At 45.0% G+C, this 18,564-nt stretch overlaps 1 protein-coding gene across 1 annotated transcript; it reads right to left on the bottom strand.

Moving 5' to 3' along the window:
• Window positions 1-775: 775 nt before the first annotated feature.
• LOC122031318 lies at window positions 776-1,195 on the bottom strand. Its single transcript, XM_042590444.1, has one exon. The coding sequence runs from the start codon at window positions 1,193-1,195 to the stop codon at window positions 776-778; it is 420 nt and encodes a 139-aa protein (XP_042446378.1).
• Window positions 1,196-18,564: the final 17,369 nt, after the last annotated feature.

Raw genomic sequence — 18,564 nt, 5'->3', positions numbered from 1 at the left:
GCCCTTAGGCGATCCTCAAGCCGAGGGGTTTATAGTCGCCGGTCCGACTCTAGAGTTTAACGTCGCCGCTCGACGGTCTTCCGACCGGGGGGTTTATAGTCGCCGGTTCGACTCTAGAGTTTAACGTCGCCGCTCGACGGTCTTCCGACCGGGGGGTTTATAGTCGCCGGTCCGACTCTAGAGTTTAACGTCGCCGCTCGACGGTCTTTCAACCGGGAGGTTTATAGTCACCGGTTCGACTCTAGAGTTTAACGTCGCCGCTCGACGATCTTCCGACAGGGGGGTTTATAGTCGCCGGTCCGACTCTAGAGTTTAACGTTGCCGCTCGACGGTCTTCGGGTCGAGGGGTTTATAGTCGCCGGTCCGACTCTAGAGTTTAACGTCGCCGCTCGACGGTCTTCGGGTCAGGGAGTTTATAGTCGCCGGTTAGACTCTAGAGTTTAACGTCGCCTCTCGACGGTCTTCGGGCTGGGGGGTTTATAGTCACCGGTCTGACTCTAGAGTTTAACGTCGCCGCTCGACGGTTTACGGGCCGGGGGGTTTATAGTCGCCGGTTCTACTCTAGAGTTTAACGTCGCCGCTCGACGGTCTTCATGGGGCTTTGTCGCTCGGCGAATATTGATCATGCCCTTGCTTTTTTCTAATTTTACTCCTGCAGTCAAAGGATACAAGACGGAACATACATAAAATGAACACTGGCGCACCTCCAACCAGCTCGGTACAGCTGGAGATGGTTGGCGCTCCAAGGTCGCTCTAGCCGCCGTCTGTCTGCGTCCTACAGATAATGGGCTCCCGACTGGAGCCTCTCGACGACCTTGAAAGGTCCTTGCCAGGGAGCGTCCAGCTTACTTACGTCACCGACCGACTTTACTTTCTTCCAAACTAGATCGCCGACTTGAAATGTCCTGGGAATTACACGCCTGTTGTAATTCTGCTTCATTCTTTGCCAGTACGCCATCACTCGGACGGCTGCTTTAGCTCGATCTTCGTCAATCATGTCCAACTCCAGCTGCCTCCGCTCGGCGTTGTCTCCATCATAATTCTGAATCCGATCGAACTCTACGGCGACCTCGACTGGGACGATTGCCTCTCCCCCGTACACCAGGTGGAACGACGTCACACCCGTTCCTTCCTTTGGAGTTGTGCGGATGGCCCATAGCACGCCCGGCACCTCGTCCGCCCAGCTTCCTCCCATGTGATCGAGCCGGACTCACAGAATTCGAAGGATTTTCTAATTGGCTACTTTGGCTTGACCGTTGCTTTGAGGATATGCCATGGAGGTGAAGTGCTGCTCGATGTCATATCCCTCACACCATTCTCCGAGCTGCTGTCCAACGAACTGTCGCCCGTTATCAGACACGAGCCGACGAGGGATTCTGAACCGACAAATTATATGCTGCCAGATGAACTTCTTGACCATCTGTTCGGTTATCTTTGCCAACGGCTCGGCCTCAACCCACTTGGAGAAATAATCGACTGCCACTAGTAAAAATCTTCGCTGCCCAATCGCCATAGGGAAAGGTCCTACGATATCCATTCCCCACTGGTCGAACGGGCAGGACACGGTAGATGCTTTCATCTCCTCCGTTGGCCGATGGGAGAAGTTGTGGTACTTCTGACAGAACAGACAAGCAGCCACGGTCCGAGCGGCATCTTCATGTAGGGTGGGCCAAAAGTACCCGGCTAGCAGAATCTTCCTCGCCAGTGATCAACTGCCCGGATGTCCTCCACAGGACCCCTGATGCACTTCCTTGAGTACGTACTCTATGTCTTCTGAGCTGACGCACTTCAGTAACGGTCGGGAGAAAGCCTTCTTGTAGAGCTGATCTCCAAGGGTGAACCGACTGGCTCTTCTTCTTAACAACTGGGCTTCATTACAATCGGAGGGCGTGGCTCCCGAGCGTAAAAATTCCGTTATGGCGGTTCTCCAGTCGTTTGGGAACGTGAGCCCCTTCATCTGATCGATGTGAGCCACCAGGGGCACCTGCTCGATCGGTTGCTGGATGACAACCGGCGATATGGAGCTTGCAAGCTTGGCTAGCTCATCCACTGACTGGTTCTCGGCTCGGGGGATCTTCTGTACGGCAACTTCAGTGAAGTTAGTTCTGAGCTTTTCAAAGGCTTCCACGTAGAGTCTGAGCCGTGCACTGTTTATCTCAAAGGCCCCTGAGAGTTGCTGAGCGACTAACTGGGAGTCTGAGTAGAGTATCACACGGCTGGCTCCCACATGCCGCGCGGCTTGTAGGCCAGCGATGAGGGCTTCGTACTCTGCTTCATTATTTGTTGCCCGGTAATCCAGCCGGATGGACAGATGCATCCGTTCTTCGTGAGGAGAGAGTAGAAAGATGTCGATCCCACTTCCGAGCCGAGTGGACGACCCATCCACAAATACCTTCCACAAAGCTTTGGGTCCAGGATTTTGTACTTCTGTTATGAAATCTGCCAAGGACTGCGCCTTGATCGCCGAGCGGGATTGATACTGGATGTCGAATTCACTAAGCTCCATCGTCCACTTAATGAGTCGCCCGGATGCTTCAGGATTTAGGAGTACTCTTCCCAGCGAGCTGTTCATCATAACGATGATAGTATGCGCCAAGAAATAAGGACGGAGCCTCCGCGCGGCCAGGACCAAGGCGAACGCGAGCTTCTCTAGACCGGTGTAGCCGGACTCAGCATCTTTTAAAATGTGGCTCAAGAAATACACAGGCTGCTCTTCTCCGCCTTCCCTCACCAGTGTCGAGCCAACAACATGCTCAGTTGATGATAGATATATACGAAGTGGCTAGCCTATATTTGGTTTAGCCAGTACGGGCAATGAATTCAGATAGGCTTTCAGCTCCTTGAACGCTCGGTCGCACTCTTGATCCCATTGGAATTTGATGGCTCGGCGCAAGATCTTGAAAAATGGCAAGCTCCGATTGGTTGTCTTAGAGATGAACCTCAACAATGTCGTTATCCGGCCGGTGAGACGCTGCACTTCCCTCAGATTCCTAGGAGGTGGCATGTCTTGCAGTGCCTTCACCTTGCTAGGGTTCGCCTCTATGCCCCGCTCGGTCACAATGTATCCCAAGAAGTGCCCGCCTTTTGCTCCGAACAAACATTTTTGGGGGTTCAGCTTGACTCCATCCCTCCTCAGTGTTCAAAAGGTTTCCTCTATGTCTATACAAAGATCTGCCGCTCAGAGTGACTTGATTAATATATCATCCACGTAGACTTCCAGGTTACGCCCGATCTACTCCGGAACACTTTGTTCATTAGCCGCTGGTATGTGGCTCCGGTATTTTTTAGTCCGAACGGCATCACGTTGTAACAGTAAGTGTCATCCACAGTAACAAAGCTCATTTTGTCTTAATCTTCCCAGGCGAGCGACACTTGATGGTAGCCCTGGTACGCATCCAGCATGCATATCAGCTCGCATCTCACAATAGAGTCTACTAGTTGGTCGATCCGGGGTAGAGGGTAAAAATCCTTCAGGCATGCCTTATTCAGATCCTGGAAATCGATGTAGACTCTCCATTTGTTGCCTGGCTTGGAGACCAGTACCACATTGGCGAGCCAGCTTGGGAATTGCACCTCCCGTATGTGGCCGACCTCCAGAAGTTTCTCGATTTCAGCTCAGATGATAACATTCTGTTCGGTGCTGAAGTCTCTTTTCCTTTGCTTCACCAGCTGAGTGTCCGGCCAGACGTGAAGCTCGTGCTGCACTACGTTCGGCGAGACTCCTGGCAGCTCATGGGTCGACCAAGCGAAGACATCGCAGTTTTGCTGGAGACATCTGATCAGCTTCTCCTTCTGGCTCGGCTCCAGGTCGGATGCGATGAACGTAGTGGCATCCGGTCGGACAGGGTGGATCCTTACTTCCTCCTTTTCTTCGTAAATTAAAAAAGGTGGCTTTTCGGTTATAGCATTTACCTCGACGTGTGGTGCCTTCCGGGCAGCTTTGGCTTCGGATCGGACCATCTCTACATAACAGCGCCGGGCCACTAGCTGATCACCTCAAACTTCTCCCACCTGATCTTCCACGGGGAATTTTATCTTCTGACAAAATGTTGAGATGACCGCTCGGAACTCATTGAGGGCCAGTCGCCCCAAGATCACATTGTACGCGGAGGGGGCATCGACCACGATGAAGTTGGTGGTCCGCGTTCTCCTGAGCGGCTCTTCCCCTAGCGAGATAGCCAGTCTGGTCTGCCCAATCGGAAGGACTTTGTTGCCAGTGAACCCGTACAACGGGGTCGACATTAGCAGTAGCTCGGCTCGGTCAATTTATAGTTGATCGAACGCCTTCTTGAAAATGATGTTGACCAAGCTACCTGTATCAATGAATATGCCGTGAATAGTATAGTTAGTTATTACCACTCGGATGATGAGGGTGTCATCATGCGGAACTTTGACCCCTTCGAGGTCCCTAGGCCCAAAGCTGATCTCGGGCCCGTTCGCTCACTCTTGACTGCAGCCAACCGCATGGATCGTAAGCTGCCTTGCCCGCGCCTTCCTTGCCCTGTTGGAGTTGTTGGACCCCATGGTAGTTTTGATGTGATCAACCAAGTTGGTCAGGTCCTGCTTTTTGTCTGACCCCTGTGTCTGAGTGTGCAGGAACTTAGGAGCACAGGAAGTCAAGTGGAAGACGCAACTAGCGAGAAGGACGGCACGAGAAGGGAGCCGACGAGCTCGGTGCGTCCGAAGGACGAGAGAGCTGCGAAAGAGTACTCTGGTGGAGCGAGAAGAACGTGCGCGACGTTCGAGGGACGAGAAGCCGGACGGAAGCCTGCTCGAGGAGAAGGTCGGGAATTGGGTTCGGGTGAGCCCTATTCCGGTGGGCCGCAATCACCCAAGGAGCTGAACCGGAGCAAGTCAACTGAGAGTTGACTTGTCAATGGTTCGGTCAACCGAACCCCATGATCGGTCAACCGAACCCCAATCCTCAGAAGACCAACCGCTGGTGATACGTCAGAAGCCACGTCAGTAAGCCAGCCGTTGGGGGACTGCTCAGTCGTTCGAACCTCTTGATCGGTCGACCGAACCAACGTTTATCCAGAGACTCAGTCGAGCGTTTTCATCGGGCCAGCGCAGAGGAAGACCGTTGGTCGATCGGTCAACCGGACACAATGATCGGTCGACCGAACTTGAGCTCGATCCACTGAGACTGCACCTGGACGGAAAGCTGGGTAGGTACAGCAGGTTCGGTCGACCGAACCTGGGGATCGGTCGACCGATCCCTCTCGAGTCAAACCTGATCTTGAAGGTTCAGGTTAACTGATAAGCTCTAGAACCCCTATATAAAGGGGGTCTCGGGTAGCTATTCAGAACAACGAATACGAACGAAATTCAACTCTTGTACTGTCTAGTTAAGCAATAGTTCTGTGCTCTTCAAAGTGTAAAAGACTTCTCCGCCTTCAGAGAATGAGTTTCTTAGTGCGCCTTTCATCGCCCTAGATTAACAACCTTCTTGGTTGTAACCAGGTTAAAATAGCTGAGTCTTTCTTTTCTGTTCATACTTTAGTTTTGTTTAATCTTGTAACTATTGCATCTATTTGAGTTTAAATTGGTTGAGGAGGGTTTAGTTTTTACTTGCAGGCAATTCACCCCCTCTTACCGGTCCCCGCTGCACCAACAAGTGGTATCAGAGCTTGATCGCCTCAGAAGAACTAACCTCCAACTGAAGCACTACGATCAAGACAATGGCCGGCACGAACATTCATCCCCCGAAGTTCGACGGAGATTTCGCTACATGGAAGCGAAAAATGGAGGTATTCTTTAAAACAGACTTTGATATTTTAATTACTATGAAATATGGTTTTGCAGCTCCGAAAGACAAAGAAGAAAACACGTGGAGCAAGAAGGAGCAAGCCGATTTCGTCGCTAACGGAAAGGCTGAATTCTACCTCCTCAGCGTTCTGCCACCTCAAGAGGTAAGTCGGATCGGAAGCTACGACTCAGCAAAAGATCTCTGGGAGAAATTTCTGGAGCTTCACGAAGGTACCTCTGAAGCGAAGCTAGCAAGGCGCGACATCCTCCGGAACCAGTTGACGAACCTCCGGATAAACCAAGGCGAGAAGGTAGTGCAGCTCCAAGGAAGGATCAAAGAGCTGATCACGCAACTAACCAATCTTGGAGAAGAGGTAACGAACCGTGACTCTATCCGGTATGCGCTCAACGCTTTCCCCAGAACTCCAGAATGTGCCTCCTTAGTAGATGCGTACTACATCTCTAAGGACCTAGAGGTAAGTACTTTAGAATAATTATTTTCCACTTTTGAACTTCACGAATCTCAAGTTTCAGAGCTCAATGGAGTAGAGAAGACCAGTCAGAACATTGCCTTAAAGGCAAAAATGAACAGTTCTGACTCCGAAGCCTTGGTCGACGAATCAGAAGCGGCACTACTGGTAAGACGCTTCAATAAATTTTTTAAATCTTACAAATTTAGATCGCCGAGGCATGAGAGAAAAAGAAGAACGATTCGTTACTACAACTGCAATGAAGAAGGGCACATCAAGGATGACTGCCCGAAATTGAAGAGCAAGCAAAAGGAGAAGGCCAAGTACAAGAAACCAGAATCCTCCAAGCATAAGAACCTGAAGGCCACTTGGTCAAACTCATCCTCCGAATCAGAAGTCGAAGAATTCTCGGGAATAGCACTGATAGCCAACCATCAGCTAGAAGAAACATCTAGCTCAGAGATGAGCATCGATGAAGGGGGAGGAACATCAGAAGAAGAAAGCAGCAGTGAAGGGGGAGCGCCACCAGATCAGGTAAGTAAGGTACGCAATCTAACCCCGACTCAGTCTTTTAAATTTATCAAATCTCTGTCCAAAGAATTAGATCAATTAGAAAAAAAAGAAAATGCTGAATTAAATAATATCATAGATAAATTTAAATCAGAAAATGAAAGTTTAAAATCAGAAATTGAAAAATTGAAATCTGCTGCATGCTTAAATCATTTTCCAAAATCAAAAATAAAGTTATATGGAAAATTAAATTGGTACATAAGGAAACATCAGGGTCAACTTAGAAAAATACCAAGAAACTATGTACCCCCTAAGTTTTTGACCAACCTTGTAGGAAGGAACCTTTATTGGGTTCCAAAATCTTTGCTAGTTTAATTTTTTCGTTTAGTTAAAAGCTTACAGTGAGAAAATTAAACATTGAAATTCTTTATGGAAGCTTTGTCTAAGGAACTGGTTGTTGCTCCAATAACCAAGAAGGCCTAGTGCCTCGCCACGACCTGGAAGCCGAAATATCGAAATAAAAATGTTTAATTAACTTTCTGATAAAAACATTAATATTTGAATTAAACAATGCTTTGAAAAGATTTTAAACATTTCCTGAAATATTCTTTAAAACTTTTTCTCTAAAAAAATTGTTTCGTGAAATTATAACTTAGAAAATTTTTCAAAACTTAGAAATTTTCGAAATTAAACCTAACTCAATTTTGGTAATTTGTTTGCACCCCGTTTTTGTTGTGATCAAAGGGGGAGAATAAAGAAAAATTCAGTTAGGGGGAGTTAGTTAATTTTTTTTTAAAATATAAACTTCTTATTGCAATTTATTTCAAAGTTGCAAATTCATGCCTGAACTGTTAGTTTAGTAATTTCCTTAAATTACTATCTGTTTATTAATCCTAACTTGAACTTGAGTTGATGCACATCAAAAAGGGGGAGATTGTTGGACCCCGTGGTAGTTTTGATGTGATCAACCAAGTTGGTTAGGTCCTGCATTTTGTCTGACCCCTGTGTCTGAGTGTGCAAGAACTTAGGAGCACAGGAAGTCAAGCGGAAGACGCAGCTAGCGAGAAGGATGGCACGGGAAGGGAGCCGATGGGCTCGGTGCGTCCGAAGGACGAGAAAGCTGCAGAAGAGTACTTTGGTGGAGCGAGAAGAACGTACGCGGCGTTCGAGAGACGAGAAGCCGGATGGAAGCCTGCTCGAGGAAAAGGCCGGGAATTGGGTTCGGGTGAGCCCTATTCCGGTGGGCCGCAATCACCCAAGAAGCTGAACCGGAGCAAGTCAACTGAAAGTTGACTTGTCAATGGTTCGGTCGACCGAACCCCATGATCGGTCAACCGAACCCCAATCCTCAGAAGACCAACCGCTGGTGACACGTCAAAAGCCACGTCAGCAAGCCAGCCGTTGGGGGACTGATCGGTTGACCGAACCTCTTGATCGGTCGACCGAACCTCTTGATCGGTCGACCGAACCAACATTTATCCAGAGACTCAGTCGAGCGTTTTGATCGAGCCAGCGCAGAGGAAGACCGTTGGCCGATCGGTCGACCGGACACAATGATCGGTCGACCGAACCTGAGCTCGATCCACAGAGACTGCACCTGGATGGAAAGCTGGGCAGGTACAGCAGGTTCGGTCGACCGAACCTGGGGATCGGTCGACCGATCCCTCTCGAGTTAAACCTGATCCCGAAGGTTCAGGTTAACTGATAAGCTCTAGAACCCCTATATAAAGGGGGTCTCGGGTAGCTATTCAGAACAACGAATACGAACGAAATTCAACTCTTGTACTGTCTAGTTAAGCAATAGTTTTGTGCTCTTCAAAGTGTAAAAGGCTTCTCCGCCTTCAGAGAAGGAGTTTCTTAGTGCTCCTTTCATCGCCCTAGATAAACAACCTTCTTGGTTGTAACCAGATTAAAATAGCTGAGTCTTTCTTTTCTGTTCATATTTTAGTTTTGTTTAATCTTGTAGCTATTGCATCTATTTGAGTTTAAATTGGTTGAGGAGGGTTTAGTTTTTACTTGCAGGCAATTCACCCCCCTCTTGCCGGTTCCCGCTGCACCAACAGGAGTCACCATCCATAGGCCCGCCGGCGATGATATTGATCTCGCCCCGGGCTGCATTTCTTCTATTCTCTTCCTCCCGAGCGGATGGCCTGGGACGCTCGTGCGATGCCCGAGGTTGAGTCCTGGGCTGCTAATGATGTTGCCGCTCGAGGGATTCTCTTTCTATGCGCCGACCAGGGCTCTGGTGTCGGTGTCGCCGATCCGGCGAAAGTGACCGACGACGATAGTTCCTCAGCGTAGGATGAGCGACTGGGGGAGGCTCCGACAATCGCGCGTGCTGTGGGTTGCTGACTGATGGAGTGAACAAAACATGGGAGTCCATACCTTCCCTTTTGGCATAGGTCGATCGGCCACTACTTGTTGAACGACGTGCGACCTTGCTTGCTGATGAGGTCGGGCTGCTTCCGCCCGAGGTCCTCTAGGTGGGTGGTAGCTAGTGGCAGGCTTCCGCTCGGTTGAGGCCGGTGGCTCAGTTGGTGCGTCCTTCCTTCTGGCCGCCTGAGCTTCCTCTACATTGATATATTCATTGGCTTTGTGCAGCATATGGTCGTAGTCGCGGGGAAGCTTTTTGATGAGCGAGCGGAAGAAATCACCGTCCACAAGCCCCTGTGTGAACGCATTCATCATAGTTTCTGAAGTGATCGTTGGGATGTCCATGGCCACTCGGTTGAAGCATTGGATGTAGGCTCTAAGCGACTCCTTCTGGCCTTGTTTAATGGCGAACAGGCTGACGCTGGTCTGTTGGTAGCGCCTACTGCTGTGAAATGATGGAGGAAGGCCGTTCGAAACTCCTTAAAACTGGTGATCGATCCATCCGGCGGCCTCCAGAACCACCGTTGCGCCGATCCCGAAAGGGTGGTGAGGAACACTCGGCACTTTACACCATCTGTGTATTGATGTAGTGTGGCAGTGTTGTCGAACTTACCCAGATGGTCATCCGGGTCGCTAATCCCGTTGTATTCTCCGATCGCCGAGGGCGTGTAATGCCTCGGTAGTGGGTCTCTTAGAATGGCTTCAGAAAATTGCTGGTTGATCCGCTCGGGGGAGGACTCTGATAGGGGTGCCTTGCCCTTCTGGATGTCACGGACAGGTGCCTCATCGGATGAAGACCCCCAGTCGAGGTTAGACTGCGCGACTTCTGATGGTGTCTGGAACAGAGCCCGATGGAATGGTATCGGGGCAGGCGGCGCTTCCACTTGAGTGCCGATTGGGCCTTTGTTCTGTCCCCATATCGAAAGCTGTTCCGGTCGGTCTTCCGAGGCCGCTCGGCCGCCTGAAGGCGACGTCGCCTGCTGTGCTATCCGCTCAGCCTGAGCCTTCTGCTGTTGCTCCACAATTTTAGCCGCTCGCGCTTGGATGAGTGCGTCGAGTTCTTCGGGAGAGATTGTTACGATGAGTTGGCGTCCAACTTCTTCCTTCTTCTCTGCTCGGATTCAGGTGCGTTCCCACAGACGGTGCCAATTTGATCCTATCCGAGCGCTGAGTCGATGGACACTGGGGATATGGCACTCTCTGCTGTCTCCGGCTGGTGATCTGGATCTCCGACGAACCTGTAAAAAATCCGAGCCGGGAAGGGGTTCCCGGCGACGACCCTCCGACGCTCAAGTCAGACAACGAAGAAGAAGAAAGGAGGCAGAGTAACTGTGGCTACAGTGATGAGAATTCTGCATACCTCCGATGGAGTCTGGGGGTCGTTATATAGGACCCCGGGGAGGCGCATGCACACTTCTTGATGTGTACACGCTTCTCCAAACATACCTCAAACGTGGATGTCAGAAAAGCATGCCTGACACCATTCCGCAATCGTCCGAGCATGTCCCTGGCATGACAGTGGAAACCCCCACCGTACGATCCTCTGTATGGCTCGGCCGCCGATCATGCTGTTTGTCGGCGGGCGGTGTCTCGAGGCTGATATCGTCAGCTGCTCCTTTTGTCTCCTTCTGGATTTTGTCATCTAATGGTTCGGTCAGGACGGCCACTCGGTTCTCCTGGCGTACGGTGGTGTGAGTGTATTAGACCGACCAGGAAAGTCCACGGTCACATGCTCGGATGAGGTTGCGCCTTCTTGATTTGCGATTCTCCCGAGCGGCCTGGCCACTCGGAACGACATTTCTTTTGAGCGTCAGAAACCCGACCCGTGGTCGAGCTATCTTCCATCCGGCCTGGGGGATTTCCGGCCGAACAATCGGATGACCTATCCGCTCGGCAGGACTTTAGGGTTGACCCTCCTGACCTTTGACCTCCATGCGTCGTTGATCACCTGCCCGCGCAGGTCCCCTATCTTTACCACCGGATCAGGAGATTTTAGAACATTGTCTAGAACCTCGGTCCCTTCCTTCGCTGACCCAGCCATGTTGGCCTCCTTTCCCCGCCCCCTTACGGATATCTAAGGAAAGGGAGATGTATGTTTGTTAAGAACATCAGATTTTGAGGAGATTATTCATTCTAGATGATCTCAAACTGATGCTTATTATGCCTTTCATCATGAATATATGTATACTACTGATAGCTGCCACAATTTAGAGAGTGAACTGAAATGTGTTGTGATATGCCTGATGCGGTGTGTGCCAAAGACACGTTTCATAAATATCTACAGCGATGTTAGCTAGAGCCCTAGAGCCAATCATTTGATGATTGTATTTTGGACTTATTGTATCATATTCTATATAAATAAAGACATTTGGATTTTGGTTATTATACTTACTTGTATTGGTGCCAAATAAACTAAGTATAATAATGTCCTTGAGTAGAAGGTTCTCACCTATATCAATCGGTTAGTTGAACCGATAGTGAGATGATATAGGGAACACTACTCTTAATCATTCCTAGTCGAGTGTTAACATTCAGGGATAATGTTAATGCAATAAGACTAGCATGTAGGTCAACTCGATGACTTGATCTCACAAGTCATGGATATAGAGATATCAAGTTGACACATGGGTATACATTAGAGAATGTATACTGAATGACCCGCCATGAGAAAGTATCATGGATCATTATATGAGTGTCATATACTTTCTCATGTGTCTATTAGTATGACTACTAGTCCTTAGACCTGAAGTCACCATAGATCCCTACATAAGGAGTTATGTACTTTGGTTTCATCAAACGTCACCCGTAACTGGGTGGACTATAAAGGTGATTACTGGGTATATAACAAATTATGCAGAGGGATGTGAGTGATGTAGATGGGATCTATCCCTCCTATATGACGGGAGAGACATCGGTATTCTTGATAGAGTGAGACCACGAAGTGCATGGCCATGCCCAAATGAGTCAATATAGGATATTGAGCTCATTTGATTTAGTGAGTCTACTTGGAGTTCAAGATTTAGATTGGTCAGAGGATGACACGGTCTATGCCTCATATTGACCAATCTAGATGTCTAGGATAGAAGGACACTTGTCATATATTGTGAGGAGTCATAATTAGTAGTCACAAGGTGATGTTGGATCTCAACATTCTTGTAACTTGGGTAGTAATAATGTGTTACTAGATACCGCTCATTACTTATGCTCCTAAATGGGTTTAGGGCATTGCCAACGTTACAAGAACCTATAGGGTCACACAATAAAGACAATTAGATGGAGATTAGGTTCATATGATGAACCAAGAGGATTAGATTCATTTGATGAATCAAATTGGATTAAGAGTAATCCTAATTGGGCTAACTTGAGTTGGACTCAAGTGGATTCATGTATTCAATGAGTCTAATTTAGATTATGACTCATTAAATCAACTTAATTTAATGAATTAGATTCATTATATTAAATTGGCTTGAATCAAATGGTTAGATTAGATCAACCATGGAAGAGATTTGGTCAAGTTTGACTTGACTTGAGAGGAAGATAAAAGTTAAGTTTGACTTGACTTTATGCCACTTCATTGGTGAGTTGGCATTGATGTGGACCAATGATGTTACTCCACATCATCATGGGTGCCACCTCATGGAAGTTACAAAGCCATTTTCTTTAATAGCTTCACATTAATTGCACTTAATGTAATTTTTTGGGAGTTACACTTTGAAATGGCCGACCACTTTTGAATGGGAATGGAATTGATTTTCCTCATTCAAGTGCATTATTCCTTCTTCTTCCTCTTGGAGCTCTCTCCCTCTCCCTCTCCTCCTCAACTTGGCCGAACCACACATAGGTGCTAGCACACCTCTTTGTGTGTTTTTCTCCACCTACGAGTCCGTGTGGATACTTCTAAAGGAGTATCTATCTTGATACTCTTGAGATCCGGCATTTTGGATGAGCGGGATATGCGAAGGGCACGCATCGAAGGTATAACTCTTTTCATGTAGATCTAGGAGTAGATCTAAGTAGAAACTCGTACTCGTAATTTTGTTTTTGAAATCTTTTCTTCGCACGAGATCCAGTGGCATGGGTAATTCGGGGTTTCTGCGACGCGAAAATGCAGTTTTCGCGGCCCGAAAAATCCAACAAGCGAAAGACTTAACGATAAATAAACTAATTTATTACATCACACACACCACACGCATACAATATATAATCACGCAGATAAGATTATAAAACAAAACGAAATCGAATAATAATTATTCTAGGTATACCTTACGGATAACCTGTAGCGAGAAGGACATCAACCTTTTGTGACATTATCAAACTTTTCTTCTATTAGTATCCACGCTGAGCTCTTCAAGACAATTCCAAAAGAATAAATTTCACCTTTAAAAGGTACTAGCCACGAGCGAAGAAGAAGGATCAAGAAGAGGAAGAAGAAGCAAAAGGAAGATCTTCTTCCTTTGGATGGCTCACAACAATAAGAGCAGACCTTCTTGTTGTGTCGGCAACAAGAGAGAAGGAGAGAGAGAGTGTGAGATATTGGGTTTAGGTTTTCAAAACCTAATCAAGACAATAATGAATTGTGTATTAATTCTCTCTTAACTATATTAATGTATAGTCCTCTTTAATGAATTGAATTAGAGAGCCCAAATCTAACCCATTATGCCTTAACTAAAAATTAGCTCATTAACTCCTTAGTTTGTTTCACAACTAAATCAAATTGGTTCATGACTAAACCAAATTAGTTCATGATTAATTCAAATAGGGTCCAACTCTTTTATAAGAGATGTGACCCATCCATGCTTCAATTTTGATAAATATTTTCATATTTATCTTATGTATGGTTCATCTAAACATTTACCTTTTGATATGAAAATCCTATTCTCTAACTTGTTTTACATCTTTTAGAGGCTCGTAGTGCGTGTGACCTAATATGTTCTCGATTTATCTTGGTCGTCTATAATTAACTACTTAATTATAGAACGATCATGAGTGACACCTATAGTACATCATGATCTCCAATTAACCAAAAAATCATAGTTGATCTCAGAACTAATTATGAACCCTTCAGCAGCTATAGTGAGTCGTGTTTGGTTCCTTTCATTAGTCTTATACCCACTTGATTTGGGGCATGGTCTATGTGTTTGCGCTCATTAGGCTAACTAAGTCACACCTAGTCCAAGTAATACTTTCTCATTCCGCGGATTCAAATTACTCATACATGTGTACAAGAGTCTCATACTCTTAACATGTGATGAATTGGCCAAAGACTTTGAGTAATCATACTAATGAGTGGCCAGAGGGTATACATCTTCTCGTAAGGAGCGATGAATCCTCTGTGAGCTATCCAAATACCTTCCAACACTTCGACTTATACTCAATCATCTTGGGTCTATACCTCAAAGAGATGCTTGCTTAAGATGTCAAAGTATAAGTCTCCATGACCAAGATGACTTGTATACCTAAAGTTGAAGGAAACTTGCACTCGAGCTGCAGTAAGAACTTCACAGACATTTCTATATATGTAGAGAACATATTAAGTCTAGCAAGTCACTCCAATAAACTAGTTACCAAAACTAGTATCCATGTTTAATTCTCGACATTCCAATGTATCTAATTAGTGAAAAATAACTATTTGACTGAACCAAAGAGTATAACTCGTGCTAGTCTTACAGACTTGATGATGTTTGAATACACCAATTCAACAACTAGGGAAATTCTAATACGTTCATAATTACAAATGTAGAGATATCACAAGTTGCGATCCAATCACAAATTCTCTCATGCTATGAATTATATTGTGAATATTTAGTAAATGAATTTAAGATTATTCAGACATATAATATGCACTTAAATAGTGAATATATATTTATTAAATAAATAATAAAATCATAAGGTGATTGCATTATAATATCTCTCAAAATCTAATACTCTCACTTGGCCTAATGTCAATCATCATGGTGTCCTAAACCGTAAGCATGGACGTAACTCTCAAACTTATTTTATAATAGAGCCTTTGTCAAAAGATCAACTAGGTTCCTTTTAGTGAAAATTTTCTCAAAATGTATTTCTTTCCTACTATTGATCTCCTTGATCATAGGATAGCGGCGAAGCATATGTTTGGATCGCTGATGAGACCTAGGTTTCTTTACTTACTCAATGACTCTAGTGTTGTTGTAGTAAACAAGTAATGCTTCAACAGTGGATGGAACCACACCAAGTTTGCTAATGAACTTCTTGATCTTAACTGCTTCCTTTGCTTATTCGGAAGCTGCAATGTATTTCACCTCACAAGTAGAATCTACAACAATGTCTTGCTTAGAACTATTCCAACTAACTGCGTCTCCATTTAATATGAATATAAATCTAGACTAGAACTTGGAATCATCCTTGTTTGTCTACAAACTGCATCCGTATACTTGATTATGATCATATCACTATTTCCATATACCAAGAACATACCCTTTATTTTCAAGTACTAAGGATTGTCAAGACAACCACCCTTTATCCATTCCTAAATCTGACTAGCATCTGCTCGTAACACTCAGAGCATACGATACATCGGGCCTTGTACATAACATAACATATATGATAGATCCTATTACAAACGCATAAAGTATCTTATCTATGCAAATTCTCTCGTCTTTTGTGCATGGGCACATAGACTTCAAAAGGTGAATTCCATACCTCATAGGTATAAAATCTTTCTTGGATTCAGGCACGCTAAACCATTTTAACACTTTATCTATATATATCGTGTCACGCCCCAAGGATAAGGTTGCCCAACAAAAATTGGACAACACCTCCCCTATAGCAGTGACAAATGAAATTTGCATATAATGTCATAAGGCTAATCACAAGCTATCAACAGCTCACACGGCTGGAACATACACAATCACATAATTATATACACAACCCATATGTCTGGAATAAAAAGAATATAACTACGCAACTGTATAATAAGTAGCTCACATGATTGTACTAAAAATACAGTAAAAAACATAATCAAAACATAAAGACAACACAACTGACTATGAGCCAGCTCGACTTGACACAACAACTACAAATCCACCATACGACTAAAATCCACAAACAAAACCAAAATGTAAATACAAGCGACAAGACATAACGAGGAGAATGCGATCTCAAATGTAATGTGGGACTGGCAGCCAGGTAAGACCAATAACTAGGGAGTACAAACTGTACATCCAAACCTGCACGAACTAATGCATAACCAACATATAACAAGCATATAATAGAAATAAGTCATCATACATGGGAGTAAACGCTCTACTACAAGAAATACAAATGACCAAGACATCTAGCTAGGATTTGCGGGAGAAATTCTATACCACGAATGGTCTCATGGGCAGTCTAAAATGTCAAGATCCCTGTCTACGAGAGAAACGCTCTACCACGAATGGTCTCGTGAGGCATGAGCCCACATAACAAATCAATGTTTAGTAGGATACTCGATATCATATACTACGGTACGATCACCCTAACCATAAGCACAACTCAAATCATCAATCAGGGGTCTACCAGGATATCCAACATCCTACATTATGATATGATGATATCATACATATAACAAAGTCAAGCATGTAGAATAATTAGACTGCATAGATATAAATTAAATGGATCGACTCTAAGGTCAAGTAAATTAAAACTACCAATCAAGTCACAACTCATGCACTAAGATTAAAGATATAATAAAACATGTCAAAAGTACCCGCCTTTATCATAGATAGTCTTGAACTATCTCCTTTCAAAATGTCTGTCTAGTTTTAGAGTCCTAAAATATAGAATACTTATCAACACTTAGATCTAACATAGATCGGCTAATTAAACTAAATCCTAATCCGCTTAGGATCACTAATCAATTTAATCTAATGATCCAACCATCTTTCACAACCATTACCTTCACTCTCATTGGTACAGTGAAGTCCCAACAACACAATAGGATGTCCGACGACTATTGCTCTAGCACGGTGGAGTTGTTGTTGTGGCCGAAGAAAATCTAAGCAGTAGTGACTTGAGGAAGAAGAGCAAAGCTGATGTTGGCCTGCTGTGCTGCTGAGCACTAGGTTGTTAGTGTTTGGTCATATGGCGGCGATGGCTGAGACAGTGGTAGTGTCAGCAAAGGCGGCACTGAAGTGGCTACGGGCAACCACCTATGTCTGTCAATTGTGACTGTGGTGGTCGGAGTCAGAAAAAGACATTGATAACGACCAGTTTAGTTCAACATCGACCAAGGGGTCGGCCAACGGGAACAATGACGACGACAACACAACAACTAGAGCCACTCTCATGCATAAGGGAGGCAGTAGAAAAGTTGCACTAACCATGGTGATCGTGACATTGGTCGCGACCACAGCCTGGTTTGACGAAAGTCAATGCGGCAGGCTCCTCACCGGCATCGGCAATGTTGGGATCGGTGGTCACCGACTGAGGAAGCTTCGTAGCGTAGATCGCGATGGGGAATTAGGGAAGAGGAGGAATCGGCATAGAGAGGCTAGGGCACGGAGGTGAGGAATAGAAAGTAAAACATTTAAGGAAATTAATCTTTTCCTCATTTAAATAGGGTAGGTTCAGCAGACTTTCCTCTACCCCAATAGAGTCATCCTATTAAACGTATCATAAGGACTCCGTTTAAATCTCGATTTTTTTTTTTAAATTCCTAAAAATCTAATAAGGTTATTTTCCCAATAACCCTTATTATTTAATTATCGTATCTCACATTATTCTCTACTAATAAAAATTTGATCCTTAAATTTACTCCTCAAATCAAGGATCTTCTTCTAAGGGTAACAACTAAAACAACACACTCATATACTAGTTCATCCTAGTATCATAAACAATTTCTAACCGTGAGGGATTAATATTCCCTTATAAAACTACATGATTATCCACTTCTAAGTAGATAGTGACAATTCTATGGGTTATAAGCTCATCGTGCTTCCACTATTCCCACATTGTTGTCTAGCCATCTGTGGGTAAACCAACTTCCTCCATAATCCATAACGCACCCTATCCGTAGATCCTCTATGGTCTATATAGTGTACTCAGACTGTCTATCTATCTGAGGATGAAAAGCTACACTAAAGTAGGGTTCCGTACTCATGGCTTGCTATAACCTCTGCTAGAACCGTGATATGAATCACATACCTCTATTAGATATGATACTCATATATATATCATGAAGTTTGATAACCTTTCTATAGTATAACTCTACTAAACAATCCAATGGGTATGTTCTATCGATCGATAGAAAGTGAGCAGATTTGATTATCATATATGTGCTTTCCATGTCTTGGGTAGCCTCACAATAAAATCCATCATTATATACTATCATTTATATTCTGGTATTTGTATCTTATAAAATAAATCTATTGGTATCTAATATTCCCTGTGGATTATGAGTGGGTTATGAACCCACTACGCTTTTACCGTGCCACTTTAATACTCT

The sequence above is a fragment of the Zingiber officinale genome, chromosome 11A, assembly GCF_018446385.1.
Source record: "Zingiber officinale cultivar Zhangliang chromosome 11A, Zo_v1.1, whole genome shotgun sequence".
Classification (NCBI taxonomy): Eukaryota; Viridiplantae; Streptophyta; class Magnoliopsida; order Zingiberales; family Zingiberaceae; genus Zingiber; species Zingiber officinale.
Note: the sequence above shows the minus strand (reverse complement) of the source record. Positions and strands in the feature narration are given on the sequence as shown.